The sequence below is a fragment of the Podarcis filfolensis genome (assembly GCF_964270895.1).
Source record: "Podarcis filfolensis genome assembly, chromosome: 17".
NCBI classification, from domain to species: Eukaryota; Metazoa; Chordata; class Lepidosauria; order Squamata; family Lacertidae; genus Podarcis; species Podarcis filfolensis.
Window position 1 is genome coordinate 12,363,995 of NC_139621.1, and position 19,578 is coordinate 12,383,572.

Below are 19,578 nucleotides of genomic sequence, written 5' to 3' on the forward strand. Positions count from 1 at the left end.
GTAATTATGCCCAGATTTCTACTGTGCAACGTACCCAAATTTCTTCCAGTTCAGTCTATTTGATGTACAAAATTTCTTCATTTTCACCTTCTCTTCTCAGTTTATGATCTTCCATCAGGCTCTACAGAGATATTTGGTGATTCATTGCGCAATGGAATTGAGGACTCCAGTTTCCTTCAAATAAATGCTGTAGATCGTTGCCCGAGTCAACTTTCTTCAGTTTACACTGAAGGCTGAGGAGGGGAAAAAGCTACACTCCTGCATCTAATCCCTATCGGAACCACTCTATCACGGACCATCTTTTTGTGGTCAGTTCAAGTGCTGAGTGTATTACCCAAGAAACGAAGGAAACACTACCAGATAGCATTGACCATCACAGATGCAGCTAATAAATATAAGAGGGAAGATTCTGGTTGAAACTTACCTGCTGAAGTGTGAGCAACTGCTTTTTTAATTCAGTCTTTTTTTTGTGGTAAAACCTCTTTTCAAAGGGAACGAATAAGAAAACCACCGCTTCTTATATTTCTAGATGAATTGTTGAAATTTTCACCACAGTTTTTGGAAACCCTCTGAAAGGACTCTGTAGAAACTTGCAACAACTTTTTTGGAAAAAGCAAAAGTGCCTTGCATAATGAGCTTGTTTGGTGCTTTGCAGGCCCAGCACACAGCCTTGCAGGGCTGAAGACAAGGAGCGGTTTTTGAGGCACCAACTGGAGCTGGAGGCAGCACCATTCCACTGTCTTTTTGGAATTTGGGAACATCAGTCCTCTTTAACAACACAGTATTAACTGTATTAGCTGAAAGAGAGACAGTTGTTTGTGGTGTCTTAGCAGTCCTTCATTGGAGAGAGTTAATCTCAGTTGATATTGAATAATGCTTTATAATTTAATTTTTATATTCCATGTGTAGAATTCTGTATGGAAGGTTCTTTTCAAAAAACCACACATATTTAGATTAGATGTTCCCCATGAAGAACAGAAGTTCCCTGGGAATGTTTGCAAATATTTGAAGGTGTTTCCAGCAAGATTCATTGGGTCTTGAAGTCAACATAAAGAAGGTGTATTCACTATTGTTGCCAGAGAAGTAAGGGTTTCAACACTACCTTGCTGGGTCCCACAAGTGTTGGGTTCAGACTTCACATGCTGTAGTAGATCTCCCAGTATCCCTTCTTTAATCTGGTGGCTGGGGGTGATTTCAGATGGTGCTGTTATTCTGGGGGAAGAGTGCTAAGCTTTCTCCAATGGAAGCCCACCCCTCCCAAACCTTGTGTTTTGCTTTTTTGCTATGGGGGGGCAGACAGGTACAGTGAAGAAGCCTTTCTTTTCACCCCCTTCCAGCTAACAGCAGCCTCAGGGAAAGAAGAGTTTCCATAGAAGAAACATAAAATTGGGAGAAGGCTTGTACTTCTCCCTGCCAGCATGGTAGCCTTGATCCAAGTTGCCCCTCCATTTGGTCACAGGTTTATTGTGTCCCATGTCGTTCAACCCAGCATATTCTGCAAGTGAGTACCTTCCTGGCATTGTCCCTCATACATTCTAGAAGATTCTATGGAAAGGGCTATTATAATTCCATCTGCTGTAAATATGGTATGTTAGTATTTCAATCATTTTTAAATCTATGCATTCCTTTCCTCTTCTTTCTACTTACTTTTTCTTACAAAAATAAAAACGACATGCCATGTTTTTAATGCATCCCAAAATAATTCACGTAGCTGGTAATTCTTTGTTGTATAGTTATGAGCCTGTGTGGGCAGTAGAAAATGAATTTTCATGGTCAAGATGTGGCCTTTGTCATGGTTACATTATTATATAATTAAAATGGCAGACTTCTTTATGCAATGTGTATTGTGGGCCATTCGTATTGGGGCCAAAGCATTTCAGCAATTTCTAAATGTGTGTTTTTCTTGTTAATAGCGTGTTACCGCAGAGGAACAAAATGTGACTATGCCAAGAGCCAAAGGAATTGATGCACTTAATTTTTAGCGAGGATAAAGAGAAGAGTTTTTGAAATGGTGAAGCAGACTTCCAAAAGCTAAATCATTATTTTGAAAAATTAATCAGTTTTAAACCAGACATAATTGTACAATTATGGGTATACTGAAGCCACATGCTAAAGCTATTCCCTGCGGTTATGAAAGCCAAGCCCTGACTCCCCATTCCCACAAGAGGGATCTCTGTTTAGTTTCCCTTGCCAAATCAGATCCTGAATGCACCTTAACCAGCTATGGGATATAAAAATATCCTACACTCAGAGGGTGGGGTCCTTTCAGTCTTGTTTTGATGTGGAATTCCTGGTCTCTGCCCTGCAAAAAAATAAGTGAACTTGACACAGCACAAGACAGAGGCATGTGGCCAGGCGTTTGGGCTTGTCCCGCTGATGTGTTGAGCACATCATACAGTGTGCAAACGTCGCTGTGTGATATTGAGGGGCCCCGGCCCCATCCTTGAAACTTTGGGGGTGCCAAGCCCCGCCCCCAAGCTGGTGCCCCTGGATGCAGCTGGAAAAGTCTAGAAGTGATGTAACATACAGTGGGAGAAAAATCAGTGGGCGGTGCTTAGAAACTTCAGTCAAGATGAACCCTCGTGGTTTATGGCAAATCCAATCCGTGCTGGATCAGGTCTATACATGCCGCCCATGAAAAATGGTCGGCTTTGACAGGGCCAGTCACTTCCTATTCGATGGATGGAGAACAGATTCCTGAATCCCCCATTTTGCCAGACAAATCAACACAGTGACTAGAGACAGAAGCAGGTCCCTGGGTGCAGGTGGGGACCTTTGAATCTGGGCTTAACATCTGGAAAAAGAAGGGAAGATTCCAACCATTCTGTGAAGACTTACAGTTTTAGTCTTTGGAAAATTCTGTGACAATCCGCAAATGATTGTGCTGGACAGCTTAAATATTAGTCAAGACTCAGTCATTGTACCCTTGAGTTTGGGGGTCCAAGAAAGACCAGATGTCTTCAGCCAGGACCCAAATTACATCTGTTACCTCTACAAGCATAGGCTCATTTTAACTGAAAATGCTATAGTGTCCTAAGGGCAGGATTTGGGGCAGAGATCCAGGGCTGTTCTCTGCAGAATGAGCAGGAGGCTCCTGACCACATTTTGAAGAGCAGGAGCTTAATGCATCCTCTCTCACGTAATGGATCTTTATTCGAGATGTGTCTTGTGTGCTTCTGTATGGGCTTCCATGATCTTATGGGGTCATTTTGTTTCTTACACTACAGTCCTTTACATATCTACTCAGAAGTAAGTCCCATTGACTTGAAGGTCTCATGCCCTGCTCCTCCTCGGGAGACGACACAGCGGCTTATATTTTGTCCCCATGTGGTGGTGTCCAAGTGATCCTCAAGTCCAGGCTTGCCTTGATCCAAGGGAGAACCGGGTCTGCTATTCTGCAGTCTGCGGTTTCACATTGACTGCTCTGTTAGAAGCACCTGCTCTGACTTGCATCCCAGAATGAGCAGATTCTACAACTCATCTTGTCGTACTCCAAGTGGTTTGTTGAAAAGAGGGCGGCACTTTACTGAACTCTTGGATATTTTATTTCGCTAGGGGACTGTTGTGTTACAAAAATGGTGCTTTGGATTTTTTGCTAGCCGGATAATAATGCCTGTTTAAAGGGATTCAGTATAAACTATTTTTATGTAAAGATTTAGAAAGGAGAAGACATTATACAGATGCACAGTAGCTTGCATCTTCCACTCTTCTCGGAGTAGGACTATGGCAACACTGCAAAGTGGTGTTGCATAAGCAACCAATTCCCACTGCACTTTTAATAGCCCCTTGGCTTCTCTGTGCAAGAGAGCGAAAACGCCCACACATGTAGAAGAGAATCTTGTTTCTCCACAGCCATTAGTAGGTATATCATTGCAGGACAAGAAAATCGCTACAGGTTTGTGCTGTTTTAACTCCTTCGTTGCCACCCTCTAGACTCTTATGTGAGAGTAAAAGCTCACTGGAGGCTTCATAATAAACAAATTTTCTCTCAGGCTGGCTCTGCTAAATCAAGAGATGGGGCTGCCCATCTTCGTCAACTTCTGATAGAGTCTTTATATCCATCTTCAGAAGAAATGTACACTGGAGTTCACATGTACCTTCAAAAAAGGAATTTTGTATCAGAAGTCAATTGTTCCGGTTTACTTGTGTCACTTGCGGAAGCATTTTCGTGTTAGTACTGTTCTTCTCATTCCATTATTATAATATATTTTTTAAGAAAGGTAATTAATTGTGTTTTGACTGTACCATTTTATAGCAGCATTTTAAAAAAGGAATGCAAAAAGAACCCAAGCACTTTTTATGTGAGATTTCTTTTTAAAGGAACAGAAATCAAAGAGATGGGTTAGTTAACAGGGTGTTGTGTTCATTTTATAGGCAAAGTGGAGCATCTTGTTGTGTAATGTTGCTCATGCAAAGCACTTTTATGGGAGAAGATGGTAGATGGTACAGTATGCAGAAACGTGTTTTCTATCTCACATTTTGTTGTACATATTTATATATGTTCCTCCTTTATATAGAGCTGAATCCTTTATACCATATTGTATATCTGTCTGATTTTATTATCGTTGGCATATATCTGTTGCATATTGCATTGCCTAAAAAAAGAAATAGAGTATCTTTTTTCTATTAATATGTATAGTTATGTGATTGGTTAAAGTTACATTTCATATAATCATAAGTTATTTTTGTTTCATGAAGTCCTTTTTTAGTATAAAAAGTGAAATGAAGGGTTTGTGCACATGACAAAATAAATAAATAAAGTGAACCTGGAAATCTATAACACATCAATATGAAAATGGAAATCTTCTTTCAAGTTCTGGTCTAAAAAATAGAGGGGGCATTCTCTAACCATTGAATCTCACCAGAAGGTCCCATAATAGTTGAGCTTGTTCATATAATTAGGAACATGTTGGGAGAAGGGGAGGAGGAAATTGGAGGCTTATTTGGGAAAACGTCCTTGCTTTGGGCCAATATTTAGGACTGCATTTAATTATAAATTTTGGACTCAGGAGGGAAGGGCAGGAACTGAAGGGGAAAAACTGAACTGAAAGCCTTTTTAAATGACTTACACTTTGGAAAAATGTCTACATAAAACACAATAGTGTACTTAATTATATTATTTAGTTTTTATTAGCTTTCATTGCTCTAATTAATACTCACTACCAATGTCCACTAAAACTTTTTCTGTTTCTGTTTTGTTCCATATGGCGTGTTCTCTTAAAATGCACGTGCACACACACACACAGAGAGGCCCACAGCACTAAGTTCTGTACCACAGAATAAGGGCATGCTAGATCATTGTTGACAGAAATATTTTAAGAATAAATAAATGCTACAATCTGTGGCTTTTTTCCAGCACAGTGAAAAGAAGATGTTCTGGTATCAAACTTGCACTTTTATCAATGCTCATGGCTCTGTTGAAAAATATATAGTATTTTGGGGAATCATCTAATCTTATGTTTAAATTATAACCAATATGCTAGAATGATGTGCTCACATCAAGCAAATATGCTAGAATGATGCGCTTACATCAAGCAAATTTGCACAAACCATACAATCTGATACATGTGTACTCTGAGGGAAGGGCACAGAAGAAGAAGAAGAGTTTGGATTTGATATCCCACTTTATCACTACCCTAAGAAGTCTCAAAGCAGCTAACATTCTCCTTTCTCTCCCTCCCCCAAAACAAACACTCTGTGAGGTGAGTGGGACTGAGAGACTTCAGAGAAGTGTGACTAGCCCAAGGTCACCCAGCAGCTGCAGGTGGAGGAGCAGGGACGCGAACCCGGTTCACCAGATTACGCGTCCACCGCTCTTAACCACTACACCACACTGGTTCTAGGAAGAGTCCTGCTGGCTGGATCAGTCCAAAGCCCGTCTAGTCCCACATTCTGTTCTCAAAGTGGTCAAGGAGATGCCCATCGAAAGTCACAAAGAGGACACCTGCTGTCTCTGATCTTGAGGGCAAAATAGAACCATAATAACTAGTAGGTGTTGGTAGTTTTAGTTCAGTGGGATTTCCTGTCTGGGGTGGCGCTGTGCGTTAAACCACAGAGCCTAGGACTTGCCGATCATAAGGTCAGCGGTTCGAATCCCCACGATGTTGTGAGCTCCCGTTGCTCGGTCCCTGCTCCTGCCAACCTAGCAGTTCGAAAGCACGCCAAAAAATGCAAGTAGATAAATAGGTACCACTCCGGTGGGAAGGCAAATGGCATTTCTGTGCGCTGCTCTGGTTCGCCAGAAGCGGCTTAGTCATGCTGGCCACATGACCTGGAAGCTGTACACTGGCTCCCTTGGCCAATAAAGCGAGATGAACGCCGCAACCCCAGAGTCGGCCACGACTGGACCTAATGGTCAGGGGTCCCTTTACCTTTACCTAAGTGGATATATGATTGCAGCCTAATCAAGGAACTACCTTGGTTGGTTTTTCTCCTTTAAATAAGAAACTTTGTTGTTGTCATCGTCTTCGTCGTCATTTTTCATATAGAATGGTTATTGACATAAGCACATGCAAAATGCAGCAAGAATAATTAGTTTAACAAATAAAAAGAAAAATAGAACAATAAAATGAAAATACAGAGGGGAGGGGGAAACCAGGAGACAACTCAAAGTGCAATGCTGCATACAGTTATCTCATACAGTGGTACCTCGGGTTACATACGCTTCAGGTTACATACGCTTCAGGTTACAGACTCCGCTAACCCAGAAATAGTGCTTCAGGTTAAGAACTTTGCTTCAGGATAAGAACAGAAATCGTGCTCCGGTGGCGCGGCGGCAGCAGGAGGCCCCATTAGCTAAAGTGGTGCTTCAGGTTAAGAACACTTTCAGGTTAAGAACGGACCTCCGGAATGAATTAAGTACTTAACCCAAAGTACCACTGTAGAAGAAGAAAAAGGTGAGCCCATTTCATTCAAGAAAGCCTTTCCATGATATTTCTCCATGGAGCAGGCGGTCTCGTGGGCTGTGCAGATGAGTTTCCATTGTTTCCTCACAAGGGTCCTCCAAGAGCGCCAAGTAACCAGGAGCTCTAGCTTCCTGCCAGTCAAGCCTTGCTAATTTACTTTCCAGGTCACACAAGCCCTGCAGCAATACCTTTCAGGAGGTGTCCTGAGAAAGAGGAGAAAAGAGCAATATTGCAGTCCTTCGGGGAGATTGTATTCCCAAGGGTGACAGAGACTGGAAATCAAGCTGCCATTTGACTCTTCAGCAAGCCATGCCCCCCACTCCCTTGGTTGAAACAAGCCTGCCACCCAGATTTGGAAGCTGAGATTGTCTAAGGATTATCTTAGCCTAGTCTCCACAAACAGACAATCATGATTAACTACGGGCAGGCCAGTTTGTGATTGAATTGAATGTGGGAGATGTTAAAACTACAACAAAAATTACCCTCCTCATAGATGGCTTGATGTCAGGGAAAGTTTATGTAATCTTATCCCAAACCTAGACAGCATCTTAAAAAGTAGAGACATCACCTTGCCAAGAAAGGTCCGTATAGTTAAAGCTATGGTTTCCCCAGTAGTGATGTATGGAAGTGAGAGCTGGACCATAAAGAAGGCTGATCGCCGAAGAATTGATGCTTTTGAATTCTGGTGCTGGAGGAGACTCTTGAGAATCCCATGGACTGCAAGAAGATCAAACCTATCCATTCTGAAGGAAATCAGCCCTGAGTGCTCACTGGAAGGACAGATCGTGAAGCTGAGGCTCCAGTACTTTGGCCACCTCATGAGAAGAGAAGTCTCCCTGGAAAAGACCCTGATGTTGGGAAAGATGGAGGGCACAAGGAGAAGGGGACGGCAGAGGATGAGATGGCTGGACAGTGTTCTCGAAGCTACCAGCATGAGTTTGACTAAACTGCAGGAGGCAGTGGAAGACAGGAGTGCCTGGTGTGCTCTGGTTCTTGGGGTCACAAAGAGTCGGACACGACTAAACGACTAAACAACAACAAAATCCCTAACATGCTAGATTTCCCTGTGAAGGGAATTCAAATGGGGTGGGGTTATACACAAGCATCCTGGTTCCTACAATATGGAGACCCAATGCATTGCAAAGGTAATGTGGAATTCATGTCTCCTGTGCAAATAGAGTCTCCATGGCAGGTTCAGTTCATGCAAAGATCATTTCCACATGTTTGCTCCAGCTGTGCTCACAGCAGGGCCTGGCACACTTTGGAGGCAATCAGGAGTCAGAACCAGCGCTCCGAATGGTTACAATTTGTGACAAATGGGACATGGGTGAATGGAAGGGATATGGCTTGTTAATGGAGAAGTGAGGGTGAAATCGTAACTAATCCCAACTAATGTCAAATTTCTTCTTGATGCATCTGAAGACAGGGAATTAGGTTTATTTTTCTATCCCTGACATGACGCTACCTTTAGTCCAGCCCCCGTGATTTTAAATTTATCTCTTCCTAGTACCTTTCATTCAACTCAAATGTTCCTATTTGGAAGTCAGATATGGAAATCATTCTACCACATCTTCCCATGTCATTTATAGATTTACAGCCAAAGTAAATTTACCAGGCCATCAGCATCATTAATGATTCACAAAGGAGATGGGCTAGTTTAGTAAATTGTAACAAAGAACTCCTTTCTCTGTACCTTGTTAGACGTCTCAGCATACCTTTGAAGCAACTAGCAAATACCAGCCTCATGCATGGTTGCTGCTGTGCGTTTGTGAGAGAGTGCCAGTGCAGATACACACCCGCAAGCCAAAACAAACCACTTGTTTTCTCAATACAGTGGTACCTCGGGTTACATACGCTTCCAGTTACATACGCTTCAGGTTACACACTCCACTAAGCCAGAAATAGTGCTTCAGGTTAAGAACTTTGCGTCAGGATAAGAACAGAAATCGGGCTCTGGTGGTGCGGCGGCAGCAGAAGGCCCCATTAGCTAAAGTGGTGCTTCTGGTTAAGAACAGTTTCAGGTTAAGAACGGACCTCCGGAACGAATTAAGTACTTAACCTGAGGTACCACTGTATATTCCTTGTATCCATGGTCTGGTGTGCTAGTTGTATCAAAATGATGAAAGGAATATAGGAAATAAAACAAGTAATGGGAAAATGGAAGCAATTGTCATACATGGTGACAAAACATTTTTGCTCCGTGCAGAATGTACAGCCAATGCTGTCTGAATTCTCTCCCAAGACACTAAACACTGTCTTCCAATCTAAGCTCAGAGACTCCTTTCTCTCAGAGTGGATGTTCCACACAGAGAACCAACTCTTTGTCTCACCTCTTCCTCCTGCTCTCTCTGCAACCATCTCCCAATCAGAAATGGCTCCTTTCATTCTCTCTCCCAAAGTGCTGGCTCCACCCCCTTCTGGCCTGGTAACCAATCAGAGCAAGACCCCAGCCCTCTGGTGGAATTCTGAGGCACTGCATCCCCAGGCTCTTGTCTGGCTCTGCTGTCCATCACACATGGCTTCCTTCAAACCATCCTAGGATCTGGAGCTCAATGAGAGGCCACCATTCTTCGGTGGGGATGCCTTGTTCTTAGGATTCCACGGGTGGAAGTAGATTGTTACTGAATAAGTTGAAATAGGAAGCCCAGCTATGTCTCTATATTGTGTGCTTTACAGAAGGAACAAGTGTCTCTCAGATTTTTCCACTTTCTCACTCTTTCCTACCAAGTTTCCACCTACTGCCCCAAACTTTGGGGGAAAATTCTGACAAGGGCAGGCTTTGCTCTAAATGCACTGGCCTCAGTTCTGCAGGCTTACCTCATCTACCAGGCATTTAACAAAGGCAGCATTATTGAATACCAAGTTCCAACTAATTATCTGGGGGGGGGGGAGGGACAAACGATAAAGAACACCTGACACAGCAAAGCATTAATCATTCACCCAGCTGTCTTGGGTAAAATAAGCCACCGAGAATCTGCAAGGGTTCTCCTAACGGCCTTTCCTATTTAGAGGGGGTTTGCAGACCCAAAGAACTCCCTATAAAAGGCATTTGAAAAGGGCAACAGGGGTGTTGTCTTTCTGATCACATTCTGTCCCCTAATAAACCAGCCGGTTTCCTGCTGATATGCCTTTGCCTTGCAGAAAACCAGCATGTGCATTGCTCCACTGGTTTCCAAGAATTCATTATGACAATTGTAAGAAGGAATGCCAGGCATGCTGCATTGTATGGTGAGTCAAGTTAACTAGCTGTGGACCCAAGCCCAGTGGGGGCAGAGAGGAGTAAAGGAGCATGGAGAAGAAATGATGCCATAACACACCTCCTTCAGAGGTCACATTCTTTGTTCAAGTCTTTGCATAGTTTAAAGTGTTGTAAAATGCCAAAAATGTCATACTAGGAGAAGGACCATGTTGCTGAGGCAAGCGCTTGTGCTGCAGTAATGAAAGATGCATCCTATTCCTGGCAAACAGTATGGAGCTCTCCAGTACTGACCCATCTGTGCCTCAAAATATCTAAGCTCTCTTCCCCTGCTCCCAGGACAACAGTGAGTTGCTGGGTGCAGGGAGGATATGAAAGCTCTGATAGTATGTAATGTTAGCTGTTGATGGTAAGGTAAAGGTAAAGGGACCCCTGACCATTAGGTCCAGTCGTGACCGACTCTGGGGTTGCAGCACTCATCTTGCTTTATTGGCCAAGGGAGCCGGCGTACAGCTTCCGGGTCATGTGGCCAGCATGACTAAGCCGCTTCTGGCGAACCAGAGCAGCACACGGAAATGCCGTTTACCTTCCCGCCGGAGCAGTACCTATTCATCTACTTGCACTTTGACGTGCTTTCAAACTGCTAGGTTGGCAGGAGCAGGGGCTGAGCAACGGGAACTCACCACGTCGTGGGGATTCGAACTGCCGACCTTCTGATCTGCAAGTCCTCGGCTCTGTGGTTTAACCCACAGCGCCACCCGCGTCCCTTTTGATGTTGATGGTGGCAGGCATCAAATGGATAGTTTCTGCCCCAGGTAGGCTGGACGAAATTCAGAAGCCATGGTTCCAGAAGCCCAGCACTCAACCCTGTGTGATGCACCACTGCTGCTGAACAACACACAACAGCACATGACCCATCTGTCAGTCATCAAGCAAGGGTGTTTAATGTTAGGATGAAACCCAGTCTTGGTCTTCAAAGGATAGGCAGAGATAAGCACCTTCTGCTCAATTGAAGCACTACACATGGATTAGATGTTCCTGCTGCAAAACTGAGGTGACCAGAACAACCCTGGAAGTGCTCTCTTCATGCTTGTGTGGTAGGCTTCCTGGAAGCATCTTGGCCACTGTGGAAGGCAGGATGCTGGAATAGATAAACATTTGTTCTGCTACAGTAGGCCTCCTCATGCAACAGGAGCATTACAGAGGTATGAGTGCAAGGTTCCTAGAACAATGGGACTCCTCTGTCTCATGAGCAGGAGGTGGGGATGGGGGCCAGTGTGTTTGCTGAGTCTCTTAAAGGACTGTCTTCTCACAAAATCAAATTGGAATCAGGATGGGCACTACCACTCGACAGAGTGAGACAGTCCCTCCCAAGCTAGCCTTCTGCTCTTGTGAAGGGCGTTGTCCCATCAGCAGCACTGAAATAAGATTCGGTTGCCAGCCTGGTCAGATTCTGGATGTGGAATGCAGGAGGCAGCAGAATGCCTTATGTGAAATTATTACCAGGGTTTTACATAGCTCCCCAACTGGGTAGAGGCATAGCTAGCCGCTCGGGTGCCCATCGCGGTGCACAAGCCCTGCAGCCAGGGATGGAGCGAGCCGCCCATGGGGGCAGGGCTAGCTGCCCATGGGGTTTGGGTGAGCCAAGGCAGGGTGCACTGCGTTGAGCCTCTCCGCAGCCTCCCCTCAGCTGTAGGGCGGCTGAGGCAGTGGGCAGACGCAAGCCCCACACTGCTCAAAAAAAGCAGCACAGAACTTGCAGGCAGGAGAGATGCATGGCTGAGGCAGGCTGCAGGCCCCGCAGTGTGGCGCCCAGTGCCCCCGCCTCACCCAACTACGCCTCTGGATTAGGCAGATTCATGGAGGAGAGGGCTGTCAAAGGCTACCAGCCATAAAGGCTGTGCTCTGCCTTCAAAGTTGAAGGTAACAATGCTTCTGGTCTATGGAAATCACTCGAGGGGAGGGGGCTCCTGCAGTGGCGTAGGAAGGGGCGTGCGGTGGGTGCGGGAGTTGTTTTTTCAAAAACACGTATTTTTGATATTTTGTCACCCCCCTCAGTGATGACACCTGGGGTGGCCTGCATCCATTGCACCCCTCTTCCTAAGGTAAAGGGACCCCTGACCTTCTGATCGGCAAGTCCTAGGCTCTGTGGTTTAACCCACAGCACCACCCATGTCCCACCCCTCTTCCTACACCACTGAAACTGGGACATCCTCCTGAATGCTGTTGCAGGTTTCCTGAACCAAATGATGAAGGAGATGTGATGGGGAGCAGGTCAGACCAGGAGGCTGGGTTGTTTTTATGAGGACAGGATACAGTAAAGCAAGTGTGCATGAATACATAACTGTCAGGATGTGTCCGTGAGACCATTCAGGCCAGTTTGAGTGTGCCAGTTGTGTCTGGACTGGGTTCCTGGCCTTCACAGGAATCACCCAAATGGCTTACAGGCAAGAAGATGGCCTTGGAGAAATGATGTTTTCACTTGCAATTTGCTTCTCTCTGCCTTCAGAACTCTTTTAAGCATATTGTGGGCTTATAAGGTTTCCTGGAGGGATAGAATAACAACAGTTAGCTACTGTTTCCCCCACCCCCTGAAAACCAAGGCTTGTGTCCCATTAGCTCTTTTTTATGAGTCATACTCCCTTACCTTACTTGTTTGAAGTCCCCTAATGTCATCATGACTAGAATAGGCTTTTATAATGCTGCAGCAAGGAACAGGTCTGGCAACATTTCCCAGCTGGTAGCTAATGATTAAATCTGTGGGCAGCAGCGTCATGCAGATGTGGCATTATTCATGAGGTCTTCTTTTGGCCAAAATCCGTTGCGCAAGTCCATTGGATCAGTGTCTTTATCATCTTCAATCCCTGCTAAATTCTGAAGAGGGAAGGGTAAAGGGGGTATTTTTGAACAAGGAGAGTTTCTCAAAGATTTGACAGCAGACAAATCAATCAATCACAATGTGCCAAACGGCTGCATTTCGTATCCACAGCCACATACTGGCCAAACTGAGGCAGTCAGGCTTGGGCTTCTCTCCCTAGTGTTGAGATCTCCAGAAGACCTCCTTTTGGACCCAGGTTCAGAAAGCCTGAAGGACAGGCCTAAGAGATCATTAGGTCCAGTCGTGGCCGACTCTGGAGTTGTGGCACTCATCTCGCTTTATTGGCTGAGGGAACCAGAGTACAGCTTCCAGGTCATGTGGCCAGCATGGCTAAGCCGCTTCTGGCGAACCAGAGCAGCACACGGAAACGCCGTTTACCTTCCCACCGGAGTAGTACCTATTTATCTACTTGCACTTTGAGGTGCTTTCGAACTGCTAGGTTGGCAGGAGCAGGGACTGAACAACGGAGATTCGAACCGCCAACCTTCTGATCGGCAAGCCCTAGGCTCTTTGGTTTAACCCACAGCGCCACCCGCGTCCCATAAGAGATCATGAGTAAAGCCCATTAAGATCTCCCTCTTTGTTTGCAGGTGCCTTGGAAAGAAAGGGTTCTGCTAACTTCTTTAGAACCTAATTTTACTCTAAGTCATTGCATGCTCCGACATTCATTTCCTACTGCAGGGCTGCTCCGATTATCTTTGACAGGAGAACAAAAGTTGTTGTAGGGAAGGAAAACAGAGATTAAAAATTTAAAAATATCCAGCTCCTACTTTTTTTTTTGGAAAACAGTGTAAGAAAGAAAAGATAAATGCTGTGGGTTTAGGTTGCACAAATTATTCTGTATCAAGATAAATATACCAAAAAAAAAAAATGCTCTGACTTCCAAAGAATTTCCAGGGTATGCCAGAAGATTACAATGCAACAATGGTTACCCGGGAGCTTACTTCTAATCCATGAAAAGGTTTTAGTCTTCCTCTTATCCCACAGGAAGCAGAAAATAAGCAAAATGAGTTGAGCCTGTCAAATATATTTACTGCTGTTTTTGTTTTCAGGGCGCTTTCTCCTAATGACATGATTTTGTGGGCCTCGGGGTTTCGTCTGTGGTTAAGATGCCAACATTCAATGTTGCACATCACATTGTTCTCCAAGCAGAGAATTCAGAGAGCCTCAAAAAACTTACTAGGATGAAAACAAAAGACAAAGCTGCTGCCTCATTGGATTGCTATTCCTTGTTGCTGGTGCTTTCCTGAATTTACCAAGAATGTCCCAAAGAGCCAATACAAGCCAGTTGGCCAGGCTTTCACTTCTGTGACCAACTGGAGCAGCTCCATCAAACCTGTGTGGACCTAAACACTCCAGATCTCATTAACTGTAAGATCTGGACCACTGAAGGCTGCAGGATTAAGAAAGATAACATGACAAGCAAATCCTGTGCAGACAGTTAATCTTTCCTTGCTTATGAATTGTTATATTGCTGGCAGGTTTTTCTTCCTCTGTCATGAGAAAAAAAGAGGCTACAATCAGATTGGATTGGTTCATGCAATTCCCTGCTAGCCCCATCGTGGAGCATATGTCAAATCAAAACCCTTAAAAAGAATCTGAGGATAGAAAAGGAGAGAGTCACAATTGAAATCCAAACAATCTGAAGTTTGAAAGATTGCAAGATGGAACCTGCCATTTGTTGCTGAGCTTTGGCAATTGATTGGCACCTCAGACTGGAAGGTTCTGAAAGCCCTTGTGGGAAAACGTGGTCACCTTCACAGGTCTCCTCGTGGAAGGAGTTTCATAATTCAGTGCAAATCTTATCCATCAGTGTTGCCTGGATTGTACAGGAAGGGGAAAGTAAAAACTCTGAGGTGTCTTTAAAAACGATAACAATTATGCTGATTAAACAACCAACAATTCCTCTTTGTTGCCTTCTTGGGGCGTTGTTCTTACCAGGAATGAGCAGATTCCAGCTCCTAATGTGGTTATTTGAGGTTGAATTTGACAGAAGGCCTGAGTGCTGGGCTCCAGTTAAACAACCAATTGCATCTCAGGGAGTCATTTCTCCTGGAGATGAGGAGAAAGGCCCAGTGGGCCCAATCCCTCCTCCCCGAAATCTGACATTGGCTTTGCCTGCAGTGGAGGCTCAACTGGCTTGCTTTGGATGAGAGAAAGGGCTCTCTCCACACCCAGATTAGAGAAGCCTTTGCCCCGTAAGATTCACTTGACTGCTGCCCTCACCACTTTCCATTGGTTGGGGAAACCATTCCTGTTCTAGCAAGTTTTTCTCTCACCAGGAAGATAAGGTTTTATATGGTGAGATCTGTTTAGGGCTTTTTAGGGCTTTACTCTGGTAAAGCAAATGCCTTAGAAGGACAGAATATGAATCTCTGAATAAATGTTATATATTTAATGTATGCATATATATAAATAAGACGTTAATAATATAATGCAGTCTAATAAACACGTATGGATAATACAATGTAACAAATAATAATAAAACATTAAAAACAGAACCAATAAATGAGGTGATAATATGCACCTCCCAGGAGAGGGAATTCCGAAGATGTGAGGCCACCATTGAAAAGGATCTGTTCCTTGCAACTGCCATTCTGATGGTTTTTAGCGGCAGGCTAGAGAAAAGGGCAGGTTCCTCTGGGTACAGGTGGTCCTGTGTGGCCCTGAACAATTTAGGGCTTTAATGATCAACACCAGGAGTTTAAAAATGATTACAGAAATGAATTGGCAGTCTATGCAAAGGGTATAGAATTGGTGCACCATGTTCTGAACGTCTGGATTCCACAAGCCTTCAGGTGCCTTCTGTACCAGCTGAATTTTCAGAGTTGCCTTTAACAGCCGTTGCAATTCATACCTACCCAAGGCGGCAGGTGAGCTGCTTCCCCGTGTCTGCTTCCTGCCTTGCTGCAATAAAGTCTGCCTGAAGCACTGCCCTTGGTCTGGCGACAGGTATGATTGTTTCCTACAACAACATCATTCCTCCTTAGTTTGGAAACTTCAGCTGGTACAGAATTCCTCCCTGACTGGTGAAGTTGACATGGGAAGTACGTAACTGTTTGGCTGACTTTCCTGATTGTTTCCTGTAGACCTCAATGATGTGGTGCACAGCTACCCTGAAGTGGCTCCCATGCTGCTCAGCAAATACAAATTGGCCGTTAGTGAGATTGGCGTCCTATTTTGAGAGCCATGTGACTCAACGATTTACCTAAGTAGCAGAAAACAACTATGCATCGGAAGGCGTGCGTGTGCCAGTTCAAGAGATCGCCTCACTATTAGCACTAATTGATTTGAAAGAAGCATTTTAGAATCTGGCTCATGGATTATGAACTGCTGGACACAAACTCTCCAGGCAACCTCATTAAGTATCAGCAGCTTGCTTCAAGGAACAGAATGCAGTAAAGAGAGAGCAGTTAAAAAGCTTGCTGGGGTACGTTATTTTATGAAGCCAGAGTTCTACCATGAACCATTCTTTTCTAAAACACCATTTATACTTTGTTCACAGAATTCAAATTCTATGTCCAAAGGAAAAGAGACAGAATCACTCTTCTAAAGGGCACATTAAGACTTAATCCTCTTGCCATGTGATTTTCCCCTATAAAAATTATTTGCAGCATATGATCGTTGATTATATACCTCATACATAATAATTGATTTTGCATTCACCATGTTTTCAAGATGGAGCAAGCTTTCAAAATGGAACAGATACACCCTGTGAGCCATTCCTAGGAGAAAGGTGAGGAACCGGTGGCTTACCAGATGTCGGGGGGCTACAACTTCCATCATCATTGGCCATGATGGCTGGAGCTGATGGGAGTCTCACAACAACTGGGGGGGCTGCAGCTCGGCCACCCCTGTTTAGATGAGAAGGACTCAAGGGGGGCAGTGACTGTGCCAAGAGACAAGCTAAATGTACTTCTCAGACTTGTTAGTGTTGGACTTGGTGAGGGTGCAGTCAGCGGGTGCCTTGCAGGTGTTTATTTGTATTGTGATATGGCACTTAGGAAGGTCAGTGCTGGCCAAACATGACAGAACACGAGCAAGTATGAAGCTAGACTCCTACATCACAAAGCAACTTTCCATGCATGGCCATTCTTTTTCCCACCAGATTCCACAGCTCACATTGCTACTGCTTTTATTAATGTTCTGCTATTTCATAACAAAGAAGATATTCTCTGTCAGAGTAAGAACAGCTTTGCAGGCAAAGTCTTAAAAGTTTTCCCCCTGCAAATCTGGGGGGAAAGAATGGCTGTGTTGTCAACACCCAAAATTCAAACAAAAAAACATAAACTGTACAGCTGCAACAGATTGCTACAGAAAAATATCAAATACTAAATCCTTGTGGAGGCTTTGAAATTTCCTAGTGCATCTGAGAGTCAACAGGTAGACAAAGAAAAATCAGACCTTCGATGACCCCTGGTGAATAAATTTAGCACTGCATTGAAATCCAAGCTTTGAAATGGTACTAAAAATGCAGTCTGGGAAATTTTCTCATAATCAAATAACAAAGAGAAAATGTTTTCAATCTGTCTTGCATACCAAAGAAAATAGCTTTTCTGTATTCAGACTGTTATCACTGCTTATAGGAATGCTTGTTTTAGAGAACCTAAACATATCTTCAGATAATAAAATAACCTCTCTAAACCCCTGTAATGTTGATTTGGTAAGCTTGTTATAGAAGAAAATAGTTGACAGAACAAATGTATACTATAACTCTCATTACCATCAGATCAGAAAAGCAAAATCCACAGAGCAGTAGAGCAAGCATAAAAGGAGTTTTTGTTTCAGAATATGTATGATCTGTGGAATAGTATTTTAACTTAAACCTGAATCTTGCTGTTTATACAAGGCAACTTGACAAAGACAAGGGTTTGACAAAAACAAGGGCTGAGTATATTAGTGTTGTAAGAGTAGACACAGTCTGGGTTGGGGTATAGTGTGCAAAATGTATTGTAAACATTTGGTTTTAAAAGAGCACACTGGAAACAGAATGTGAAGTTTATGAGATACAAGAAATAAACTGAAACTAGAGCACCGTTTTGGAAATCTATGCATCATTAACCAAATGGGAGCTAGAAAGAGAAAAACACAAAATCCAGAATGCTTCTGTATTACATATAAAGATTATAGATACCATGCTGTGATTTGTCTATTATAACAACCTTGCATATTATTCTGGAACATCCAGCTTTTATAATCTAAATCTGCAAAGTGAAAGTCGGGGGAAGCAGAGGCAGGCTTGCTACTTCCTTACCAACCATGGATTGCAGGTCAGACTAACCCTGTCCTAGCCATAAGCAGCAGACATCTTTGCTTTTGCCTTGGTCAGGAGAGGCCACCTAACTCACTCTCACTTGCCTTGTGATGGTGAGTGGGCTTGCACATTCCTATGCCCCTTGTGAGCGAAGCAGTTGGGATTCTCATACTCCCAGCAGGGTCACCAAAGGTGGTAAGGTCAAAGGGAAGGAGCTAGACAAAGAATGATCCAAGATGTCCTCAACGGAAGAACAGGTGGAAGATAACAAGGGGCATGTTACAATGGCTGTGAAGGCAGATGAAGGCTGCAGCAGATAAGACTCTATCGCCACTAAGAAAAAACCCTATGCCAACTCTAAGGCTGAGGTTCAAAGAACAACCAAAGTATTAAAGAACACCTGGTGGATAAAAAAAGCTTAAGAAATCCAGCACTTAGGTGACACTCATGATGCACAGAGTTTCTTTAAAGCCACAAAGACCACCTATGGCCCAATAAATCAAGGCATATGCCCCCTATGCTCAACAGACAGTGCCACACTTCTAAAAGATAAAGAAGCTATTGCACTGTGCTGGAAAGAACATTGCCAGCATCTTCTTAACTGCAACTCCCCCACAGCTGCTGAGGTCTTCTCATAAATTCCGCAAAAATAAATTAGAGATGAGCTTGCAGTATCTCCAAATCTGGGTGAGTTGTGTACAGCCATTAACCAAATGAAAAAACAACAAAGCCAGAGGACCTGATGATATACCATAGTTCTACAGTTGGGAGGAAGGCAAGCATTGCTATTTCATGTAATCCCTCCAAGCATCATCTCTTCATTTTATCCATGCAACCAAGGCAGTAATTATACAAATAATTTGATAATTTGCAGTAGATCTGATGGTCATCAACAGGCAAAGTTTTGCCATCTAAGACAAACCATGCATCCTTGTGAATTTCTTCTTCTGGAGAGTATTGGCTGCCAGGGCAGATCTGTTCATGGTAGCAAAACTTGCATCTTTGTTTCAGACAGGGTTGCAATATTTCAAAAAGTAAAAACCAGGACACCCTGGAAGTTGCTGAGCTTTTTTAAGGCAAACTTCAAAGTTGCTGAGCTTTTCTTTACATAAATGCAAAACAACCATGATTTTCTGATTGACTTATCTAATATCCAGGACAAAGTGCCGCCTTTCAGAAATCCTCCTGGATGTCAATTCTGCCTTTGCAATCCCAATAATGTCCTGGAAAATCCAGACGTATGGCAGCCCTATTTCAAGTAATCTTTTCAAAGACAAAAAGGTAGGGGAACAGAGCAGGGTTAATGCCTGTTAATAAAGTCAGAAGTTATCTTGCTATGGTTCTG

The 19,578-nt window shown here is 43.7% G+C and overlaps 1 protein-coding gene across 5 annotated transcripts in view; it reads left to right on the top strand.

Moving 5' to 3' along the window:
* Nucleotides 1–4,318, top strand: part of GLIS3 (GLIS family zinc finger 3) — a 187,927-nt gene extending 183,609 nt beyond the window's left edge. For all 5 annotated transcript variants that reach the window (XM_083593057.1, XM_083593058.1, XM_083593056.1 and 2 more), the window contains one exon: nt 101–4,318. In XM_083593057.1, coding sequence (XP_083449183.1) covers nt 101–237 — 137 coding nt within the window. In that variant the 3' untranslated portion in view covers nt 238–4,318. The remainder of the gene's footprint in view (nt 1–100) is intronic.
* The last annotated feature ends 15,260 nt before the right edge of the window (nt 4,319–19,578 follow it).